At 39.9% G+C, this 18031-nt stretch overlaps 1 protein-coding gene across 1 annotated transcript; it reads right to left on the bottom strand.

The window, feature by feature from the left end:
• Positions 1-765: 765 nt before the first annotated feature.
• On the bottom strand, positions 766-17196 carry LOC140649599 (probable tRNA methyltransferase 9B). The gene is made up of 3 exons (XM_072857074.1): positions 17043-17196; positions 14424-14597; positions 766-1799 (listed from the first exon to the last, which is right to left on the bottom strand). Exons 1-3 carry the CDS (start codon positions 17194-17196, stop codon positions 766-768), a joined length of 1362 nt encoding a protein of 453 aa, XP_072713175.1.
• Between the last annotated feature and the right edge of the window lie 835 nt (positions 17197-18031).

Below are 18031 nucleotides of genomic sequence, written 5' to 3'. Positions count from 1 at the left end.
TGACAGGGAGAAAAAGCAATCCAGGCTTAAGCATACATGTCAAGCTCACTTTTAAAACTATTTTGTGGGGGGTCATGTAGTGACATATACAGAGGCAAATACCTCTCTGCTTTCTTGGCTGTGACTGCTACAAGGCAATGAAAAAGATTTCTAGACTATGACAATGTCATGAGTTACTGCCTCTGCCATGAGGGCTCTATACACCTAGTAATTCTCATAAAAGACTGTCTGTCTTCTATGACTAGAAGTATCATATAGGCTGACAAAGTGAACTGTAGTAAAGTAGCGCATCTTTCAATTATTTCCCATGTTATGTTACATCAAGTGGCAGAGTACAATAAATTTTAAAATAAAAAGATGACATGAATGATTATATAGTAATAAATTAATAACAAAGACTTTTAATGCACATGTAAAAAATAGTCCAGCAATCACCTTCCAACTGTTTTATACCTATTTTCAAGCAACAAAACACAGCTGGCAGCTGTTTATTAAAAGGGATCAGTGCGCTAAAGTGCGCTTAGTCTGAAATAATAACTCTAGGAAAAATATTTCAAGAGAGATGTATTTTAAGAACAAAATTAAAGAAAACCGTGTCAAAGAACCTGAGAGTTTCAAAGCACTCTCCTCCTCATACGTCCCCCTCTCCCCCAAAACAAACCCAAGGCTATAAAAAGCTTCAGGAAAGATTTTCAAAGGTGCTGAGCTTTCAAAAGAAAGAAAGCCCAGAAGTATTCCCTGTGCATTTCAATTAGGAAATTTCCCCTATATCTTCCACACTTCAGTCTTCTCTGCAATCACGCACCAATTGGCATGGTCAAAGTATGAGTGAGTAATATGTAGCTCAGGAATGTGACGCTCTATCAGCTCAGCCAACTCCCCTTCTTTAAAAACATGGTAGTACCTCAACCATGCCCCACCAGGACCCGTCTGCTGTCTTCTTTGCGTGGTCAGGGCGTGCTCATTGACTGCTTTGTGCAGAGAAGAGCCTGTTCTCCTTTTGTTCTGAGGTTGGCAGAAAGCTCCTTGTTCTGGGTGATGGTCTATTTTAAGTTGTTGTCTGACAGCTAATTCTTTCTGATGTGAAATCAGGTCAGGTAAACAGACTCCGCTGCAACCATGAACAGTACCTGCAGCCGTAGGGAGCTGTATAGTCGCTTGCCCTAATTCTGAATAGTGACTTCTGAAAGCCTTCGAGCAGCGTGACATGGGCAGCACAGGTTTAACAGCCACTTCAAAAACTGTTGTATTTTCAAAACTCTGTTTGCAATGTAGAAAAAAGTCGGAAGCACGTTTCAGAAAGCCACGCTCTCTGCTTTTTTCAACTTTTTCTTCTCTGTTTAATTCATTCAGCTGAACACCGTAATTGCAGTATCTAATGAGCTCTTCTTGGTGCCACTGATCACCCACATCTGAGTCAAGTGATCCTGAGAACAGAGACCATCTCAGAGATTTCTCTAACACCGTGCACGGTGCTTTGTTCTCCCCTCCACAGGATGAGCTCCTTGCTGTCCTGTGTACCTCTGAAGTCCCATCCAACTTATGACAGGGCTGGTTCAAAGCCAGCTCTTTGTCCTTGTGAAGAATGGATTTTTGTACTCCACGTGAGCAAGGCTCACCCAAGGAGCAGGAAGGGGGTGAAGGATTCCAAGGAACAAAGACGTCTTGCTTTTCAAATCTTCTCCGTTTTTGCTCCATTGCCCACACATATATCATTATCTGGCCTCCTACTCTCAAGATGCGAGCCATCTCTTTTATTGCTCGCATGCGCCTCTCTTCCGTTGAAAAATGGTGAATCACTAGAACAGAACAGATAAGGTGAATAAGTATCCCTCGAGGCACTAATGAATACAGAGTATAAGGACAAGGACTGGCTCTGACACACTGGCAGCTGGTAGTTTGCACCACAGGAATACATCATTTATCTTCCATTGTGCTACACATTATTGTACTACCTCTAACATGGGAAAAGAGTTCATAACACACTGACTTATTTTAAAAACACAGCAGAATTTAGAAACGTTGAAACAAGTGACATCTTTCAGATCGGCAATAAACAACACAACAGGCTTGTTTTCTCAATGAAAGGCTACCACTTGGTCAGTGGCAAAGCAACCTGGCCCTTTTTTACCCTCACCTAATGCTCATCCGCAGCCTGAAAGAAGCACTTCTGAATGACCGAGGCCATACATGGTCCTTGCAACAGCCGTGCTAGTGATCCTGCTGACAATACCCATTAAAAATGGACTAGGTTAAAACTGCCTGCCCATTTCTCCTTCTTTATTGACAGACGTCAGTTACAGAGCAGGAAAAATGAACAGCCACTATCATCCTGGGATGCATTTAAATCATCAACATATGAGTGAAAGACAGTTAGTCGATTAGCATTTGTCTACTTCTGCCATTAACAAGCATATAGCATGAAAACAAATAATTAGATAATCCCACACTTGATAACCCCCCACACCACACAAACACACGTGACGTGGAGAACGCCTCATCGTTATGATGGCAAAACTCAAGCAGCACAGCTTCGCTTGAGTCAGAACTGAGTTTAAATTTGACTCTCGTTTCAATAAAAATTTTTGCCCCAAAAAGGGCAATTGGTCTCCAGATTTGGTAGGAATTTGTCCAACAGCAGCTCTGCAGGTTGGCTCCTGCTCTGAGACTGCGCAGCTCTAGAGCAATTCACAACAGACGTTGAGGCTGATCGGGTCTCGGTGCACAGCAGGGACTTCAGCAAAGTTTCAGCTACATTAAATGAATTTTACATGAGAAATAAGAATAGGAAACAATTCTGGAATAGTGCTGGAGGGGAAAGGGCATATATTAAAGATGCTGAAAACGAAAAGCAATAGAATTAGTGATATTTATCCAACCTTATATTTTCCTCAGAGAAAATGCCTGTGCCAGTTTGGGAAGATATTTTTACACATACCACTTCAGGTTACAATGATAAACCAGTTTTTGGTTAAGCTGTTGAGGCGATGGTTTCCACACAAAAATAACAGATCTTTCAAGGAAAAAAAAAAGGTGCATTCTTTTGATTCTTTCTAGAAATGTAAGTATAGAAAATGTTAGCAGAAGCTCTGTATCTGCAGCCTCTCTGTGTCTTTCAGGACAGCCATTCACCATCAGATCCATTTTGCTTCAGAAAAAGAGACACTTTACAATTAAAAGAATAACAGCATGCAATTCAGCTGAGATAGGAAAACACTCTCACTGCAATGAATGATGCATTCAGAGCCTCGGCGGCAATGTGAGGATCAAAAGGCAAGCTTTGAAGAAATAGGGTCTTTTAACATTTAGTTATTCAGCTGCTCTGCCTGTAGGTTTCACTTGTTTGAGATGAACAGAAATCAGTTCCAAAAGCTCAGGTCTTCTAGCACTAGTCGAGATGTTGACATTGAAACATTATGGCCTTTTTAATTAAAAAGGCATCAAGTATCATTTAAGAAATTACAGTGTATTAATAAAATCTCACGCAGACCAAAACTTTAGTGTTGTCAAGATAAATTTGTCAGATAATTTTAAAAGCTATGGGTGATGTATCCCATTTAAAAATGTATAACTCAAGGAAACAGAGCATCTGCATGGGGCAACATCACACTATCCTGAAATCACAGTTTATCACACGAATTATTGCACACGATTGTTTTTAATCAAAGCCAAACCTGTCAGGCTCCAAGATCACCATGCAGCCACATTCACCTAAAGCAGGTGGCTTGTAAAAAACCATTTATTTCTTTTCCTTGACATTAAATTCCTTGTATGTTGAAACTGTGTTTAAACTGAACAATCTGTGCTGTGCAGTAAAGGTGCCGTTTCACAGATGGAGCGGCTCGCATTAGGTGGCAGCGAGGCACAAACACTGAGGGCCTGACTGCAGCCCAGCAGCGACATGAGCCTGCGTCCCTCCCCTCCGGTGGAAATGGTTCAAATCTGCTTCTCCTGCAACTCCCCTCATACTGAGTAGATGGCCCTGGGAGCGATATTTCATAGAATCATAGGATGGTTTGGGATGGAAGGACCTTCAAAGATCATCTAGTCCAACGTCCCTGCCACATCTTCCAATAGATTGGGTTGTCAAAGCCCCATCCAACCTGGCCTTGAACACTTCCAATGATGGGGCATCCACAGCTTCTCCGGGCAACCTGTTCCAGTGTCTCACCACCTTAATTGTAAAAAATGTCTTCCTAATATCTAATCTAAATCTATGCTCTTTCAGTTCAAAACCGTTGCCCCTGTCCTGTCACTACAGGCCCTGGTAAAAATCTCTCTCCGTCTTTCTTACAAGCCCCCTTTAAGCATTGAAAGACCGCAATAAGGTTTCCCTGGAGTCTTTCAGTGCTACACCCCTAGAACAATCCTTCAGCAGCTGTTCAACATATTTTAAGGTGATTTCCCACCATCCAAACACTATAAAACAAGGGTCCAGATGCTTGAAAGCGCATTTGTCATAATGACTGGTACATTAAATGAAAATTAGTTTTGTCTTAAATTACAATAAATACAGAAGCTTGCAGGTGGTGAAAACAATATCAGGGCAGAGGAAACTCATCCTGGGTCGGAGCAAACATCCCTCCAGCGCGGGGCTGCGGCAGCAGTCAGCACCAGATGTTTGGGAGAGAAAGAAGGGAGGAATAGTGATGCTCTCTCCCCTCGCCTCCTGCAGTCGGCAGCCTAAGAGCTTCCTCAGCCACAGGCTGGAGCTCGTATCTAATAGTCTGTGATGGATCTGTCCTCCATGGATACTTTCTTGGACTCGCTTGTACTTCTGATTACACAAATTCACATGTCAAAGGAATCTGCAATTTAATTATATATTTTTTAGAAAAAATGGTTCCGTTTTAAATATTTCCCTGTGGTTCTCCTGTTGTAAGAAACCACAGAAATTTCCTCCCTATTCACTAATTTAATATCATTTGTGGGTTCCAGGATGCTATCCCCCTCTCCCTCAGGAGCAGTACGATGTATATACTTCTTTTATGATACTTTTATGATTATACTCTTTTTTCTTAGGTGAAGAGCCCTAGCCCATTAATCCATCCTCATACATAAACAGTTTGTACCTTTGATCATTATAAGGACCTTTACTAGTTAATCTATATCTTTCCAGAGATGGAGAAAACATGAATTTCATGCAGCACTCAAGATATGGATGCACCAGGTATTTATCTTCTACCATCCCCCTGGATTTTCATTTTTGTTTTTAATATTGGAATACTTTTTTGACCAGGTGTGAACACTGAGCTAATATTTTTCAGGGCAATGAAAATAAGTCTGACAATGACTTCAGTATCTCTTTCCCGAACAAGAATAGAAGGTAACACTGTGCCTGTACACTTAGTTATTTTTTTCTATGCCCATTACCTAGCATTTATCCACAAGTACTTTTCTGCAATTTTGCACCCAGTCATTAGTTTCACATGACACTTTTTTTGCAACTTTTTGCAGTCAGTAATCCTGTTTGTTGTTGTCAACAACAAACTTTATCGCTAGCCTATTCATTCCATTTGTAATTATAAATTACATAGGAATCTGTTGAACAGTGACCTTTTTATAGGTGCCATACACCTACACTAAGCATTCAACATTGAGTCTTTCAGCACTTTCCACACTCATCTACTAGCGTTTTACCCTTCTGGCTTTCCCTTTCAATTTTCCTTAAGAGTTTCTTCCTTTTTGGTAGTAAACTTCTGTGCAGTGGATTTTTTAAAGCATTTTTGTTCCTAGCAGGAGGTTCGATTAAGGTCACATTAAATTCAGTGAGAAAATGTGGTTCTTGCACAATTACTTATTGATGTGGGCCTGATGCACCGTTTCAGACTAATAAGAGTTGTTTTCCTTTTGTGGGTTCTCAGATTAATCTTTCCAAGAGGCTTCGTGCCCCTGTGTATCATTTACACAACCTACATATGGATAATTGCTGTTTCTCAATATTGTGTTTTCTGCCCTCACAGCCCTCGCAATGTCTCTTAATAATCTGTGGTCATTTTCTCCAAGTTTATCAGAGAGTTAGTGATACATCCCTATTATTAGACTGCTCTCCTCTATAGCTGTCTACCTACTATCGTTTCTTCCAGAAGTTTATCCTCATGCTTTTTTCCACAGAAGAATATTCAGAGCTTTTTAGCTGTTATGTAACCCTTCTAACAAAAGCCAGAAAAAATCCTTCGGTTCACTACAAAAAGAGCTTTAATGAACATTGTATCGTTACCATGCTAACCAACACCATGCCATGGTGATGGGGACAAGTAGGACCACATTCAATTTTTTAAACATCCAAACAAACCATTGCAAAAAAGAAATCTAAGCATAAAAATATTTGTTTGGAGAGAGCACAGGTGCCAAAACCCCTGACAGCTCTCTTTGCAGCAAGGCCTTGCTTAGTAGATTAGCAGTTGTTATAAATCAAGCATTCCTTTTCATTTTGGCTGTACATTTCCCTAGCGTACCTAAAAGTCAATCCAAATTAATGTTGTGCCATGTACTGCTCATTCCCACCACTTTTGTTTAAATTGAAGACTGAAAGATTTTCCATAACTGCAATTTTAGATTTCATATGCAGGGGGTGAGGAGGAAGGGAGAACATTTCAAAGATTCTTCTCTTCTTCATTTCATAAGAATATAATTAATTTCTCCTTCTCTTAATTTAATACTGTGACTAATCCTACTAAAAGGGATTATTTAGAACAAGCACACAATGCAAGATACATTTTTGTGTCATTCAGCTGTCTTCAGAGAACAAAACTGAAAGCATCAACAACTTTGTCTGAATTTTTTTTTAGAAGTCATTTTCAACATGAGTATTTTAGGTCAGTGATTCAATTTAAACCCTGTTAAATGGCAAAAAGAAATCTGTGTGATCAGAAATTGCTTTTCTCTGTCAAATTTCTTTACTGAAGTTAAATCCCTTCAGAGACATTTGGAAAGTATTTAAGGATCACAGAATCTTTATCTCGGAGACTCTTTTGTATATAGCGTATATACACTTCAGATGTCACTTTATCTCTGTCAGCTCTAATAATAGGAACAATTGGAACATATATAGAAGGCATGATTCTAAGTTAAATATGATTTTATTCTCTTCATTATAGTGGTATCAGAAATAAAAAGGGGAGGAAAAATACTAATATACCAAAGAATTACTAAGTAAACTTCAAACAGTGTTTCCATTAAAAACTTTTCCTATTAAAAACATAACTCATTAATTACTCTAGGTTGAAAAATTTGTTCCTTCTTTAATTTTCCCACATTTATGGTTAGCATTAGCAAATGAAGATGCTGCCTTTATAAAAATCATTATAATTATGAAATTTAATTAACTTATTAAAGCCTTGATTCAGGAATATAATTATATGCTTAATTTTAAGCATCTGAATAGCTACACTGGTTTCAGCGGGATTACTCCTGCGTTTATATTAAGGATAATTCTGAAATGCTTCTCACAGCAACATAGAAGTGGCACCTATAGCTAAAACCAGCAAAAGAGGGTAATAAAATAAGGTCAGGTGGAGCAGCTCTCTTCAAGCTGCCCCCCTCCTTTGCTTCATGCCATCCTTGAGCCACCTGCTCCCAGCCTGAATTACTCTCCCCTCTTCCCACCCAGAGCAGCAGGGCTTTGCCTGGAGCCGCTGCTCTGTTCTCACCCACTGCAGCACCTCTGGGCTTCACCCGCTGGACTCTTGGAGCCGGCTCGGTCTGCTCTTGAGCACCATTTAATCTTGCTTGTACACTTCATATTAGTCTGCCACTGCATATAGAGGAAACAACGCAGGTAGCTGCCTTCCTTCCTTCCTTCCCAGGTATGCTCCTATGTGCTGGGCTACAGGATTAGGTTCCTCTTCCACCTCCCTTTGGGCTTTTTGGCTGCAGGTTCCAAGGGATGGCGGTGGTTTTCTCCATCCAGTGCAGCTGGGTGTTTGAGGACTTGGGCATGTTCCCGAGTATTGGAAATGCGGGTTTGAAACCCCTCCGGCTGAGGAAGGAGGTGAATTGAGCTCTCCCACTTCCTGGGTGAATGCCCTGAGGACTTGGGTGCACTGGAAAGAGAAAAAAAGTAAAATCTCTGCAATGGTCTGTCAGACACCAACCCCAAAAGAGGCCTTGGCACTAGGGATCTCTATTTAGTGAAGAAGGTTTAAATGTGCACCCAGCTCGGGTGCCTGAAAGCCGTTCTGGATCCATTCTGGATCTCACTGTCTTACTCAGCAAGAGAATAAGCTTTTGGTATTGTAGAGCGAAACCCCGTGCTCGGAAGCCTGCTGTTGGGTGACAGCACAAACCTGCCAAAAGCATCATGTGGAAGCTGCTCAGCCGACCCTCCTTCCAAAACCACATCCACATTGCTCTGCACCCCCAGAGAGCAGAGGACAACAGCCGTACATGAGCAAGTTGTGCAGCCAGTGACAAGCTGTCACCTCTTCTAATGACACCCAACAGCTGGTCAAGACCTTGCAAGCAGGTAACATGTTGTTAAGAACATGTAGGTAAGATTTAAAACAGATATACTGTCAACATGACGAAAGTAATAAGACCACAGATAGCCAACTGTGGTCTAGAATAAATGATTACATTTAAAAATGCTGAGCAGGCTGCTGGCTGCTACTGTGAAAATTAAACTAAATATAAGGCTGTTGGGAGTTTGCACCAGTTCTGCACTCCAGTAACCTGGAGCAATACAGGGCACTGTAAGGGGTAGAGCTCATTCTGTTCTGATGCATATTTTTCTAAGAAAAAAAAAAAGAGAGAGTCAAGTTTTCTGACCTGACCCCATTGTGAGATAACTATAACATCCACTGGGAAAAAACTTAGGATATTTTTGATAAATCAGTTATAACTTGCATGAAAATATCAATGCAAGGAACGCAAAGCTCCTGATTTAATTAAGTGAGATAGAAATCAGGCTCCTTGCTGTTGGTGAGAATTGTACCGATGGACAACACTGTCAGCTGACGAGTGAGAACAACCGCGTGAATGACAGATAAAGCCTGCAGGTGTCAACCACAGGCTCTGACTGTCCTATGGAGCTTCTCCACATCTCTAAGAATTTGCAATTACTAGCTTAGCAATAACTGTATTATTTGCTTTAAATGAAACACTAGCAGTGGTGAGACCAAAGCTGAAATCAGGGCTTGCAGATGCCTCAGAAGAAGCAACAGTACTCTGTGGGTGGCCTCATCAAACCCAGAAAATCCCACTATGGGTGGCATTTCTCCTCTGTCTCCGAGATCTCTTGTGATATTCAGACTTCGTTAGTATTTTGCACCTCTGACTTCCATCAGGGAGGAGAGTTAGCTGCTGTGAGAGGAGCTGTATTAACATTAGGCAGCAACTGGATACAGGAGAGTCAATGGATTTTTCTCAAAAAAGACAGATGGCCTTTACATTAAAATAGATATAGAAAAATAGAGGTCGTTCATTTTCCAGCTCCAAGGCAGAATTAAATACTTGGCCCAAATGTGACCCAAATTGGTCTAACCTGGTCTTAAAAGCCTTTTAATATCTGAGGTAAGTAACCTTTGCTGCAGGTTAAGATGATTTTTTTTTCTTTCTATGTAAAAGTAATATCAGCTTTCTTTAAAAATCATTTATGTATTTGAAGACTATTATATTTCTTTCAGTCTTTTCTTTTTTTTTTTTTTTTTTTGACTAACCAAACCCAATTCCTTCGGTTCCCTCTAATAATTCAGAATTTCTAAACTTCAGTTATTTAAAATGTCTCCATATTGATTGCAAATGTTTTAAGGCACGGTCCTCAGCAGCAGATATGATATTCCACCGAGGATCTCAAAAGTACCAAGCGCAGGAGCGTGACTCATTCTTGTGCTTTCCATGAAACTGCTCTGTTACCATACCCCAGACAGGCATTTGCCTGGTTTTGTAACAGCACGACACTACGCACACATATTTGGCCCGTGGTCCCTCTTGCCTGGCCATTATTTCTCACTTTGTCCATTGAATGTCTCTCTCAGTGGTTCCTGTATCTCTTCTTGTTGATTTCAGACAACTCACCATCATTTGTATGTCAGATCCCATCTTCCAAAATAATTCCAACTTCTCCTACACAGGAGCCGTTCGTAAATTGTTCAATACGCTCTCTAGCCTGCCACCAAAGTTATTAATTAAAATTTTGCATATAAACAGATGTAGAGTGGGTCCCAAGAGCATCCCATTTGAAATGTGTCCTGATTGGACAGTGAACCACTGATCCATTTCGAGAATGATTTTTTTTTCATATTCTTAGCTCTATTTACTTATTTTACTTGCACCAATGACATGAGAGTCAAGATATATCATGTCTTCTCCTGCTACCCTGTCTATTGGGATGATTACCCTGTCAAAGACAGAAAGCAGATTGGCTTGCTCCTGACAAATACACTGTTTCCCATTACATTAGTATTCTGTAGGTTTAAATAATTTATTCTATTTAAATTAGATTATTTAAATTATTTATTCTAGTACCCTTGCATAAATCTAAGTCAGACTGGCTTCCTCTTGATGTCCTTTCTCTCTCTTTTGGAAACAAGTATTATGTTTGCTTTTCTTCATTTGCTGGAGATCTTAAAGATAATCTGCTAGTTCACAGTAGTTTAAGATTAATTTCATGATTTCCTAACAATTTGTGTAACCTAATTTATCTAAATATTCTTTAAGATGTCACTTCCTTTTTATAGTCTAAACTCCTGTCCTCTGGTTAAAAGTCTACTTACCTATTGATGACTACTATTATCTTTTTGTAAAGACCAAAGAAAAATGCAACTTCCCCTGTCATGTGTCATTTGCTCTTCTTTCCTTTTTGTTTTCCTCTTGCTTTGTATGCATTTATAAAACCTTATCCTAGTTCTAATTCATGTTATGCTGTAGCCATCCTGACTTTGGTTCTTCACACCATCCCTTATAATTATTGATAGACATGTTTTTTGATGATTTCTTTTCAATTTCTATGGAATTAAAGAGTTCCTGATGCTGTCATACGAGACCTCGTTAGACTCTGCTTTCCACTGGGACAGGTTGCTTGTTGTGCCTTTAATATTGCTTATTTTAGGGAATGTAATTTTCTGACCACAGTGCCTTTTTGTTGGAAAAAGTTAAAAAACTGTTAGAATGTAATCCCGATTAATCCTTAGGAAAAACAGAATTTAGGAGAACTGGCAGGTACTGATGATATACCTATCTGACAAAACTCCGTGTTATGCAGAAATAACCAAGGTTGCACAGAAATATGAGGTTTCTTTATGGGGTAAAGAAACTATGTTGTGATGGCATTGCAATGTTGTGCCCATATGAATTGGCACGACAATGCAATCTAACTACACTGATATGATCTGATACTAACACTTGGTTTCTTCTTGCTCAGTATCTCATTGAATTTTACCATAAAGACAGAACATTATATAGTAAGGAAACTCTCCTGGATCTTTTATTCGGACTTCTTTTTTCCCCAAGAGACTCTTCCACCGTGTAAACTTTAAGAACTATACTATTTGCAATTACGCAGACCATTTTCTCAGACAGTGTAAATTAGAGGACTAGACAGGTTTACATCCCTTAGGTTCCCCTCGCTTTCTCTGTTAAATTACCACATGACTAAAAGATCACAGATTAAAGCAAAGTTAATTTTCACATATCGGTATTAACACCAAGGAAAGCCACTTGATGCTCTTCACTCCAGGAACCCTTTTTTCCCACTGGGATGAAGAGTCTGATCAGGTATTTCAGTAAAATAAAATAACTTTACTGACTTGAGTATATGACTGCTAACAGGAGAGGAAAACGTGAGGTCTTCCCCTTTGCATTTGGAGGAAAGAAATTACTTACCTAAATTAAAAGAAGCTGCTTCTTATCCCTTGCCCATCTCAGAGTCCAAGAGCTCTGCATATACAAGATTTTATTAACACAGAACATGACCTTTCCATATAAAGGAGAACGCCACCTTGACAGAGGTAAAGCCGTGCTAAAAAATCAGTCCTGCATTATGATTCGGAACAATTCCTTAGCCAAAGTGGAAACATGAGTGCCAGTCCTCTTTCCGTTACTGCAAGTGGCAGAAATCCTACTTATTTCAATAATACAGGAATGGCTTCATCATGCTAACAATAACAAAGCCATCAGTATATGGCAAAGGGGATGATTTCTGTTGTTTGGTGATGTTAAATCTCAAATAAAATTATGCTATGGGAAAACACTGGGAAAGTGAATATGATTTCTTTCTTAAGGCAGTGAAAACATTGTGGAATGAATCGCATACTCACAGGGCAAATTTGTCTCCTTGAACAGAAAGTTAAGCATTTGAAAGCAGCACATTCTAAACTTTTGCTGACATATCATGTCTAGATTTGTTTCTTGTCAGTATAGGTTATTCCATTCAAGGAACTGGCAAAAATCCTTCATTATATATGCATACGCAATAGGTGTTGAGTACAAGGAAAAATCATCAAGTTAGGCTTGACACTCCTCTTCTGCCAATATTTCCTACTACAGACCTGGCTTTAGAACACCTATAGAAATTTCTTGCCTCCTTTGACAATTTTAAGAGACATTGACAATCTTTGACAAGATTAAGAGAACACATGCTTACCCAAACTATAGTATATATGTACTATACTAGTATTATACGATATACTAGTATATATAATAATTCAACATATTATTTGAAGCTTTATAATGCATCTGAACCACGTTTTTAAGCAATAATAAGGAAACACTATCATTACTATGGTTCGTGCATGATCTGTGATGGTAAAGGCTGTAACAGAAATAACTTTGTAATTTGCAGCCATATTATAGTGCTGAAAGGGCCACAGTCCATAACCACGCAGTTCTATCTGTCGCTCAAGTGTCCTTCTGGATTCCTCACCGATTCTACCTTCTCGGACAGCTTGCTGTGGATGGGAAGGTCTGTAGTTCTGCATATCCAGCAGCAACCTCAGCTCAGCTACTCTGCTTTTCTGTAGACTGTTCACAAGTACTCCTGGGCACAGACTCTTTTGAGTCAGACAACTTCTGAACATTGCTACATACCCTTTTCGATAAATCTGTCTTGTCCTTCACTTCCTTACCTTGGATTCCAGAGAATGCCAAATCACCTTTGGGCACAAGATGGTTGTTACTCCATCTGGGAAAAGGATGTGAAAACCCAATAATAAGGACTGCTAGCTATTGGTCACATTTCTTAAATCATGACTGAAAGATTTTCAGATGGTGTAGCTGAGCATGGTTCACAGCCCTGTACAATGATGTACCAGTGACAATAATGCAATCTCAAATTTCCATCAAATGTCAAATTACATGACATGGACCTGGACTGGAGAAGTAAATTCCTTCAGGACTTAAAAAAAGGTCACCTGAGACATGGACAAGAGGCTGTGTAAGGCTACTCACTAACTTTGAGAGATGTGAGGTATTAACATTTCACTTTGATTTAACAAGGCTTAGAGACCTTCACACTCCTGTGGCTGAGAAAAGGAAAATCAAGTTTGCTGAGCGCTGTAATTTGTTTTATTTAAAGTATTGTCCAAGTTCTAATCAGTATAAGCTTAATACCTAACTTTTAAAAGGTAGTTGAGTAATTTCAAGACTCCCAAAACAAAAGAACCCTCAAAATTTAAAAGAGGAAACAGTGAAGGCTAAAGCTACCATTCAATGTCTGCTTTAAAAGTGGCAAAGACAGGTAGTGTTCCTCCATCATTAAGTTTCATTGAAAAGGGCAACTAAACAAAACGGAAAAATCTTACAAGAAATGAAATCTGAGATGATTTGATGAACATTTTAAGGCAGCAGTGCCACTGAAACAAGCACTTCTGCTTGCTTTGTCATCGCTCCTTGTTCTTCCTCTGCATTATCCCCTACTTTTGCTGAAACAGGTCTCTCTGCAGTGAAGGAATGGGTAACCGATTCGGCTAAAAGCAACACTTCTTTTTGCTGGTTACTTTCCAGCCGGATCAGTGTCATGGTCGTCCTCATCAGCACAAAAATGATTGTGTTGGCCGACAAACCATGGAGCATGGGAGTAAGAAAACAGCGTTTGGAAAGGTGCAGAAGGATTTAATACTGAGCTTTGAAGACGCTCAGTGTTCCTAAGCAAGGTTTGTTGTATTTTCCTCCTGAGAGCGCCAACATTTCAAATTTCTGCCAATATGGCAAAAATAAGGCTCTCCTTTCCTGTTTTGCACATTGTACTTTAGTTGTGCTTGGACCAGAATAAAACAGCTCACATCTGTGTGACTGACTTACCCATTTTGCAGTTTTTCACTGAGTTCGCAATAATATACATTTCTTGTGTTAATATAGATTTACCTGGTCTACAAAACCCAAAATATTCTGTTGGCCACTGAAAAACACCCAAACCTAGAAAAGAATGAATGCTTTAGAGCCTTTAAGGGTCTGACCTGTAGACACTGGCAGTACGCAGGACTTACCAGCAATGGACAGGACAGCATCAAAGCACTCACTTCGATAAGGCAGGTACAAGCTATGGCATACCATTACTTCATGGCCTTCATTTCGTGCTGATTCCACCAACGGGAAACAGTAGTCGCAACCCAGTTTATAGACTTGAGAATTGATGTGAAGGTATTTGCCATTTCCGCAGCCTGAAGAAATAATGAGGAGGAGAAAGAAAGGCGGACATTTGGTGTCTGTACAAAAGAAAATGTATGCCTGACATAGCCATGATGTACGCCCTTGACTGGCCTAATAGCTTGAAATTCTCCACCCATTTTAAAGGAGATGATACAATTGCAGTGGAATTCAGGTTATTTTTTACCATCACAGTACAATGAGCACAGACTGCTCCTTTCTGTCTAGCAGGCTCTCTGCTGCATGACAGGAGGTGTTCAAGTGGGATTGCTAGAGAGCATTTACCTTGGCCTTCCCACCACATACGGAATAAAATATATTTATGGTAATGATGCTACTGCAATTCTGCTTGTAATAGACTCAAAACGCTAAGTGAAAGCATCATGTCATGGGAGCGGAGCACTGAATTATTCCTGTGTATCGAAATGCTGATAGACAAACTAAGACCCAACCATTAAATCCATTGTTTGCTGTTTTAACTGCTGCTAATTGCTGTCACCATGACAACAGCGGAGTTTCTTTTTCTGGTATCTCCACGCAGTTTCCTTTCATAACGGAGCCTGCGACATGGAAATTTACATCTTCCCAAATTGAAATACTTCTTGTGTTGAAATAAAGGCAGACATCTTTAGATAAGAACAATTTTAATGTCAGCAGTGAAACAGATCTTATCTAAATTTTTGATAATTTGTTTGCAGAACTATCTGGAACTTAACACAAAGCATATTTTAAAGTAGATTATTAATTTTAAAAAATTGCCTTCCCTCTTGCATCATAAAAGTCATGGTTCAGATTAAGATCAGGGAGGTAAATGCATGGGGCTAGCATAATACCCTGTACCTTGTGCAGACCTTAGTTCACATCCTGTTTATGGCTACGCTTACATCAAACATTAAGCTTGGGTCAGAGCCCAGATTTTATCTCTAATTAATTTTTTTAAAAAATTATAGTGATTTTGGAGCCTTCCAAATATTTAAGTCCCTATGTTCAGGTTACAGCCATCCCATAGCACCTATTCTGAAACCCTGTGTGGGTCCCTATGTTCAGTAAGGAGCCTCCCAGCCCCACCAATCTGTTATGTCATTTGAATGGGAAATGAATCATTGCTGAACTGCAGATAGAAGGCTGCTCCTAACTGCGTGTCTAATACTAACTGCTGATCCCATCTCCCAGGAATGAAAGAAAGATATCCAGCTTTCCAGCTGAAAGCTGGAGCTCTCTCAGTCCTTCCCATGACTGACTTCAGCACCAGCTGAGATGAGGTGCTGTGAAACAGTGCCAGCACTTGGCTAATATTAGACTCTATTTTCCAAGGAGAAAGAGCAGAAAGAGCTCTGACTGGAAGAGAACTCCAGGACTTTTTCTGGTTTTCACTTTTGGAGGGAAAGGCTCCAGTATAAGCCAAACAACAGCTACTAAATACATTTCCTCTAACCTGACACCAGCAGCTGCTTCCCAGGGATGGAGGGGCAGAGGAGAGCCCTGTCGGTAGACTCCTCTCCAGTGCTGTGGTACCACTCTTAGTGACTGTGTCTTGCACAAAATTGTCTCTGGCCACGGACACCACAGGAGCGTGCCAGCAGCCTCTGCAGGCCAAAGCCCAGGAGCCAAGCCTGAGCTTAAATCACAGTGTTAAAAAAGTCCAAAGTCTGTGACATCGGTAAAAATTCAATGTCCTAGTTGTTTGGACGTGTTTTATTTGTTTACATTGAAAACATTGCAAAATCTGCCAAGATCTGGTAGGAGTATAGTGCTCAGCATTTAAACTGGGAAAACTATATGGTAAAGTTTGAATGACGCCCAAAACGTTACTGTGATTAGCCCAACCCTCAGTAAATTTTCTCTTTCACATACGCTCCCATGCTACAGTGGGGAGACTACACTTATGTATTGCTGTAAAGGATTACAGGTCCAAAAAGCTATTTAGAAGTCTAGCTTAAACATGTAGAAATGATGAGTTAATGCCCAGATCTCTTTTGGGCAACCAGCATGTACCCAATTCTGGTGCAGGAGCTGCAGCCAGTACAGAGGCTTCCCTCGTACCATTTAGACATTCTCAAACCTTCGGGGAATTAAAAACTGTCACACATTGTTCCCCAAAGCACTCAGGACAGTGTCATGATACTTGCTTCAAATTGGCCACACACAATACATGTTGTAAGAGCTAAACAAAATTTCAAAGTCCAGAATTATCATGCCAATTAGCATCCACTAATGACATATTAATAAGTTTATCTTCAGTTTAGTTGACCTACTGGATACTGGGAAAAGTCAAATTGTCTTCATATACCTATGAACGGTGGAGCAAAGTAGGAGGCAAATTTGATAGTCAGACTGGCCATTTTGATTGCCCAATTTGATTCACAAGCTCCAAACTCTTCTGCCACAAATATTGCTTGATAGAAAGAGAAGACATACTTAGACTTGTCATTAGCAATGTGATAAACAACCCCACTCACCAATATCAGCAATCAGGCTGCCTGGTTCCTGCTCTGAAATGAACTGCTGCACCTTTGGCCATGCCTTGTAGCGTGTGTCATTGAAGTAAGGAGCAATTTTCTCATATACACTGTGAACGTGGTCCCTCTCGAGTTCACTTGCCTCCTTCTCCATCACAACCAGGCTAGGCTAACTCACTGAAGGCAGTGCAACTGTCCTAGAGAAAGGGAAGGGAGAAAAACAAGTGCTGAAACTCGTTACCAAAGTACATTTCATTAAGTTAAGCAGTATGACATTGTTTATTTAGGAAACAGTATTTCCAAATACTATGTTGCCATTAAAGAGAAATTGCTGAGGCTTTTAAAGGAAGAAAGGTCATCTATTCTATGATTTTATAAAATGTATTGTTTTCTTATATAAATCGGAAAGGTATTTTATGACCTACTACTCAATGTTTATTAACTTGCTTATATTGTTATACTTTGGAACCTGTTAACTTTTGCTTCATAAAGTCTTTCACCCTTTTTCAGTCTACCCTTGAAAAAGATGTTTCCTAAGAAGTCCTTTGTTTACAGACACAGTCCTTTGTTTAAAAACAGCAACTGAAAATGATGATGCGTACCAAAAGCTGCTCAGAGTCCGGAACAAAAGCTCCGAGAGGCATAATTTCTCCCCCGCTTCATTCAGCACCCAGAAAGATCCATGCTTACAGACTTCCCATTGCACAATTCATTGACACTGTGTGTTACTGTGAACAAAAATCTTTCCAGCTTTCCAAGCATCCTTTTTTTCAGCTGTTCTGGATTGGCCTGGTGCACTGGTATTAGCAATACCCCCAGGAAAACCCTGTGATTTTGTGAACAGCCTATTGCATCCTAACTCATTGTTCCATCCACCACGAAGCTTTGTACAGAAAGGCTATAAAAATTGTGAACTTCATTGAACATATGCTGTCCATGCCAGTATTTCCATTGATTTATGTGAAGATGTGGGCCACCAAGACAGGCTG

The sequence above is a fragment of the Ciconia boyciana genome, chromosome 1 (genome assembly GCF_034638445.1).
Source record: "Ciconia boyciana chromosome 1, ASM3463844v1, whole genome shotgun sequence".
NCBI lineage: Eukaryota > Metazoa > Chordata > Aves > Ciconiiformes > Ciconiidae > Ciconia > Ciconia boyciana.
This window is presented reverse-complemented; position numbering and strand designations above follow the sequence as displayed.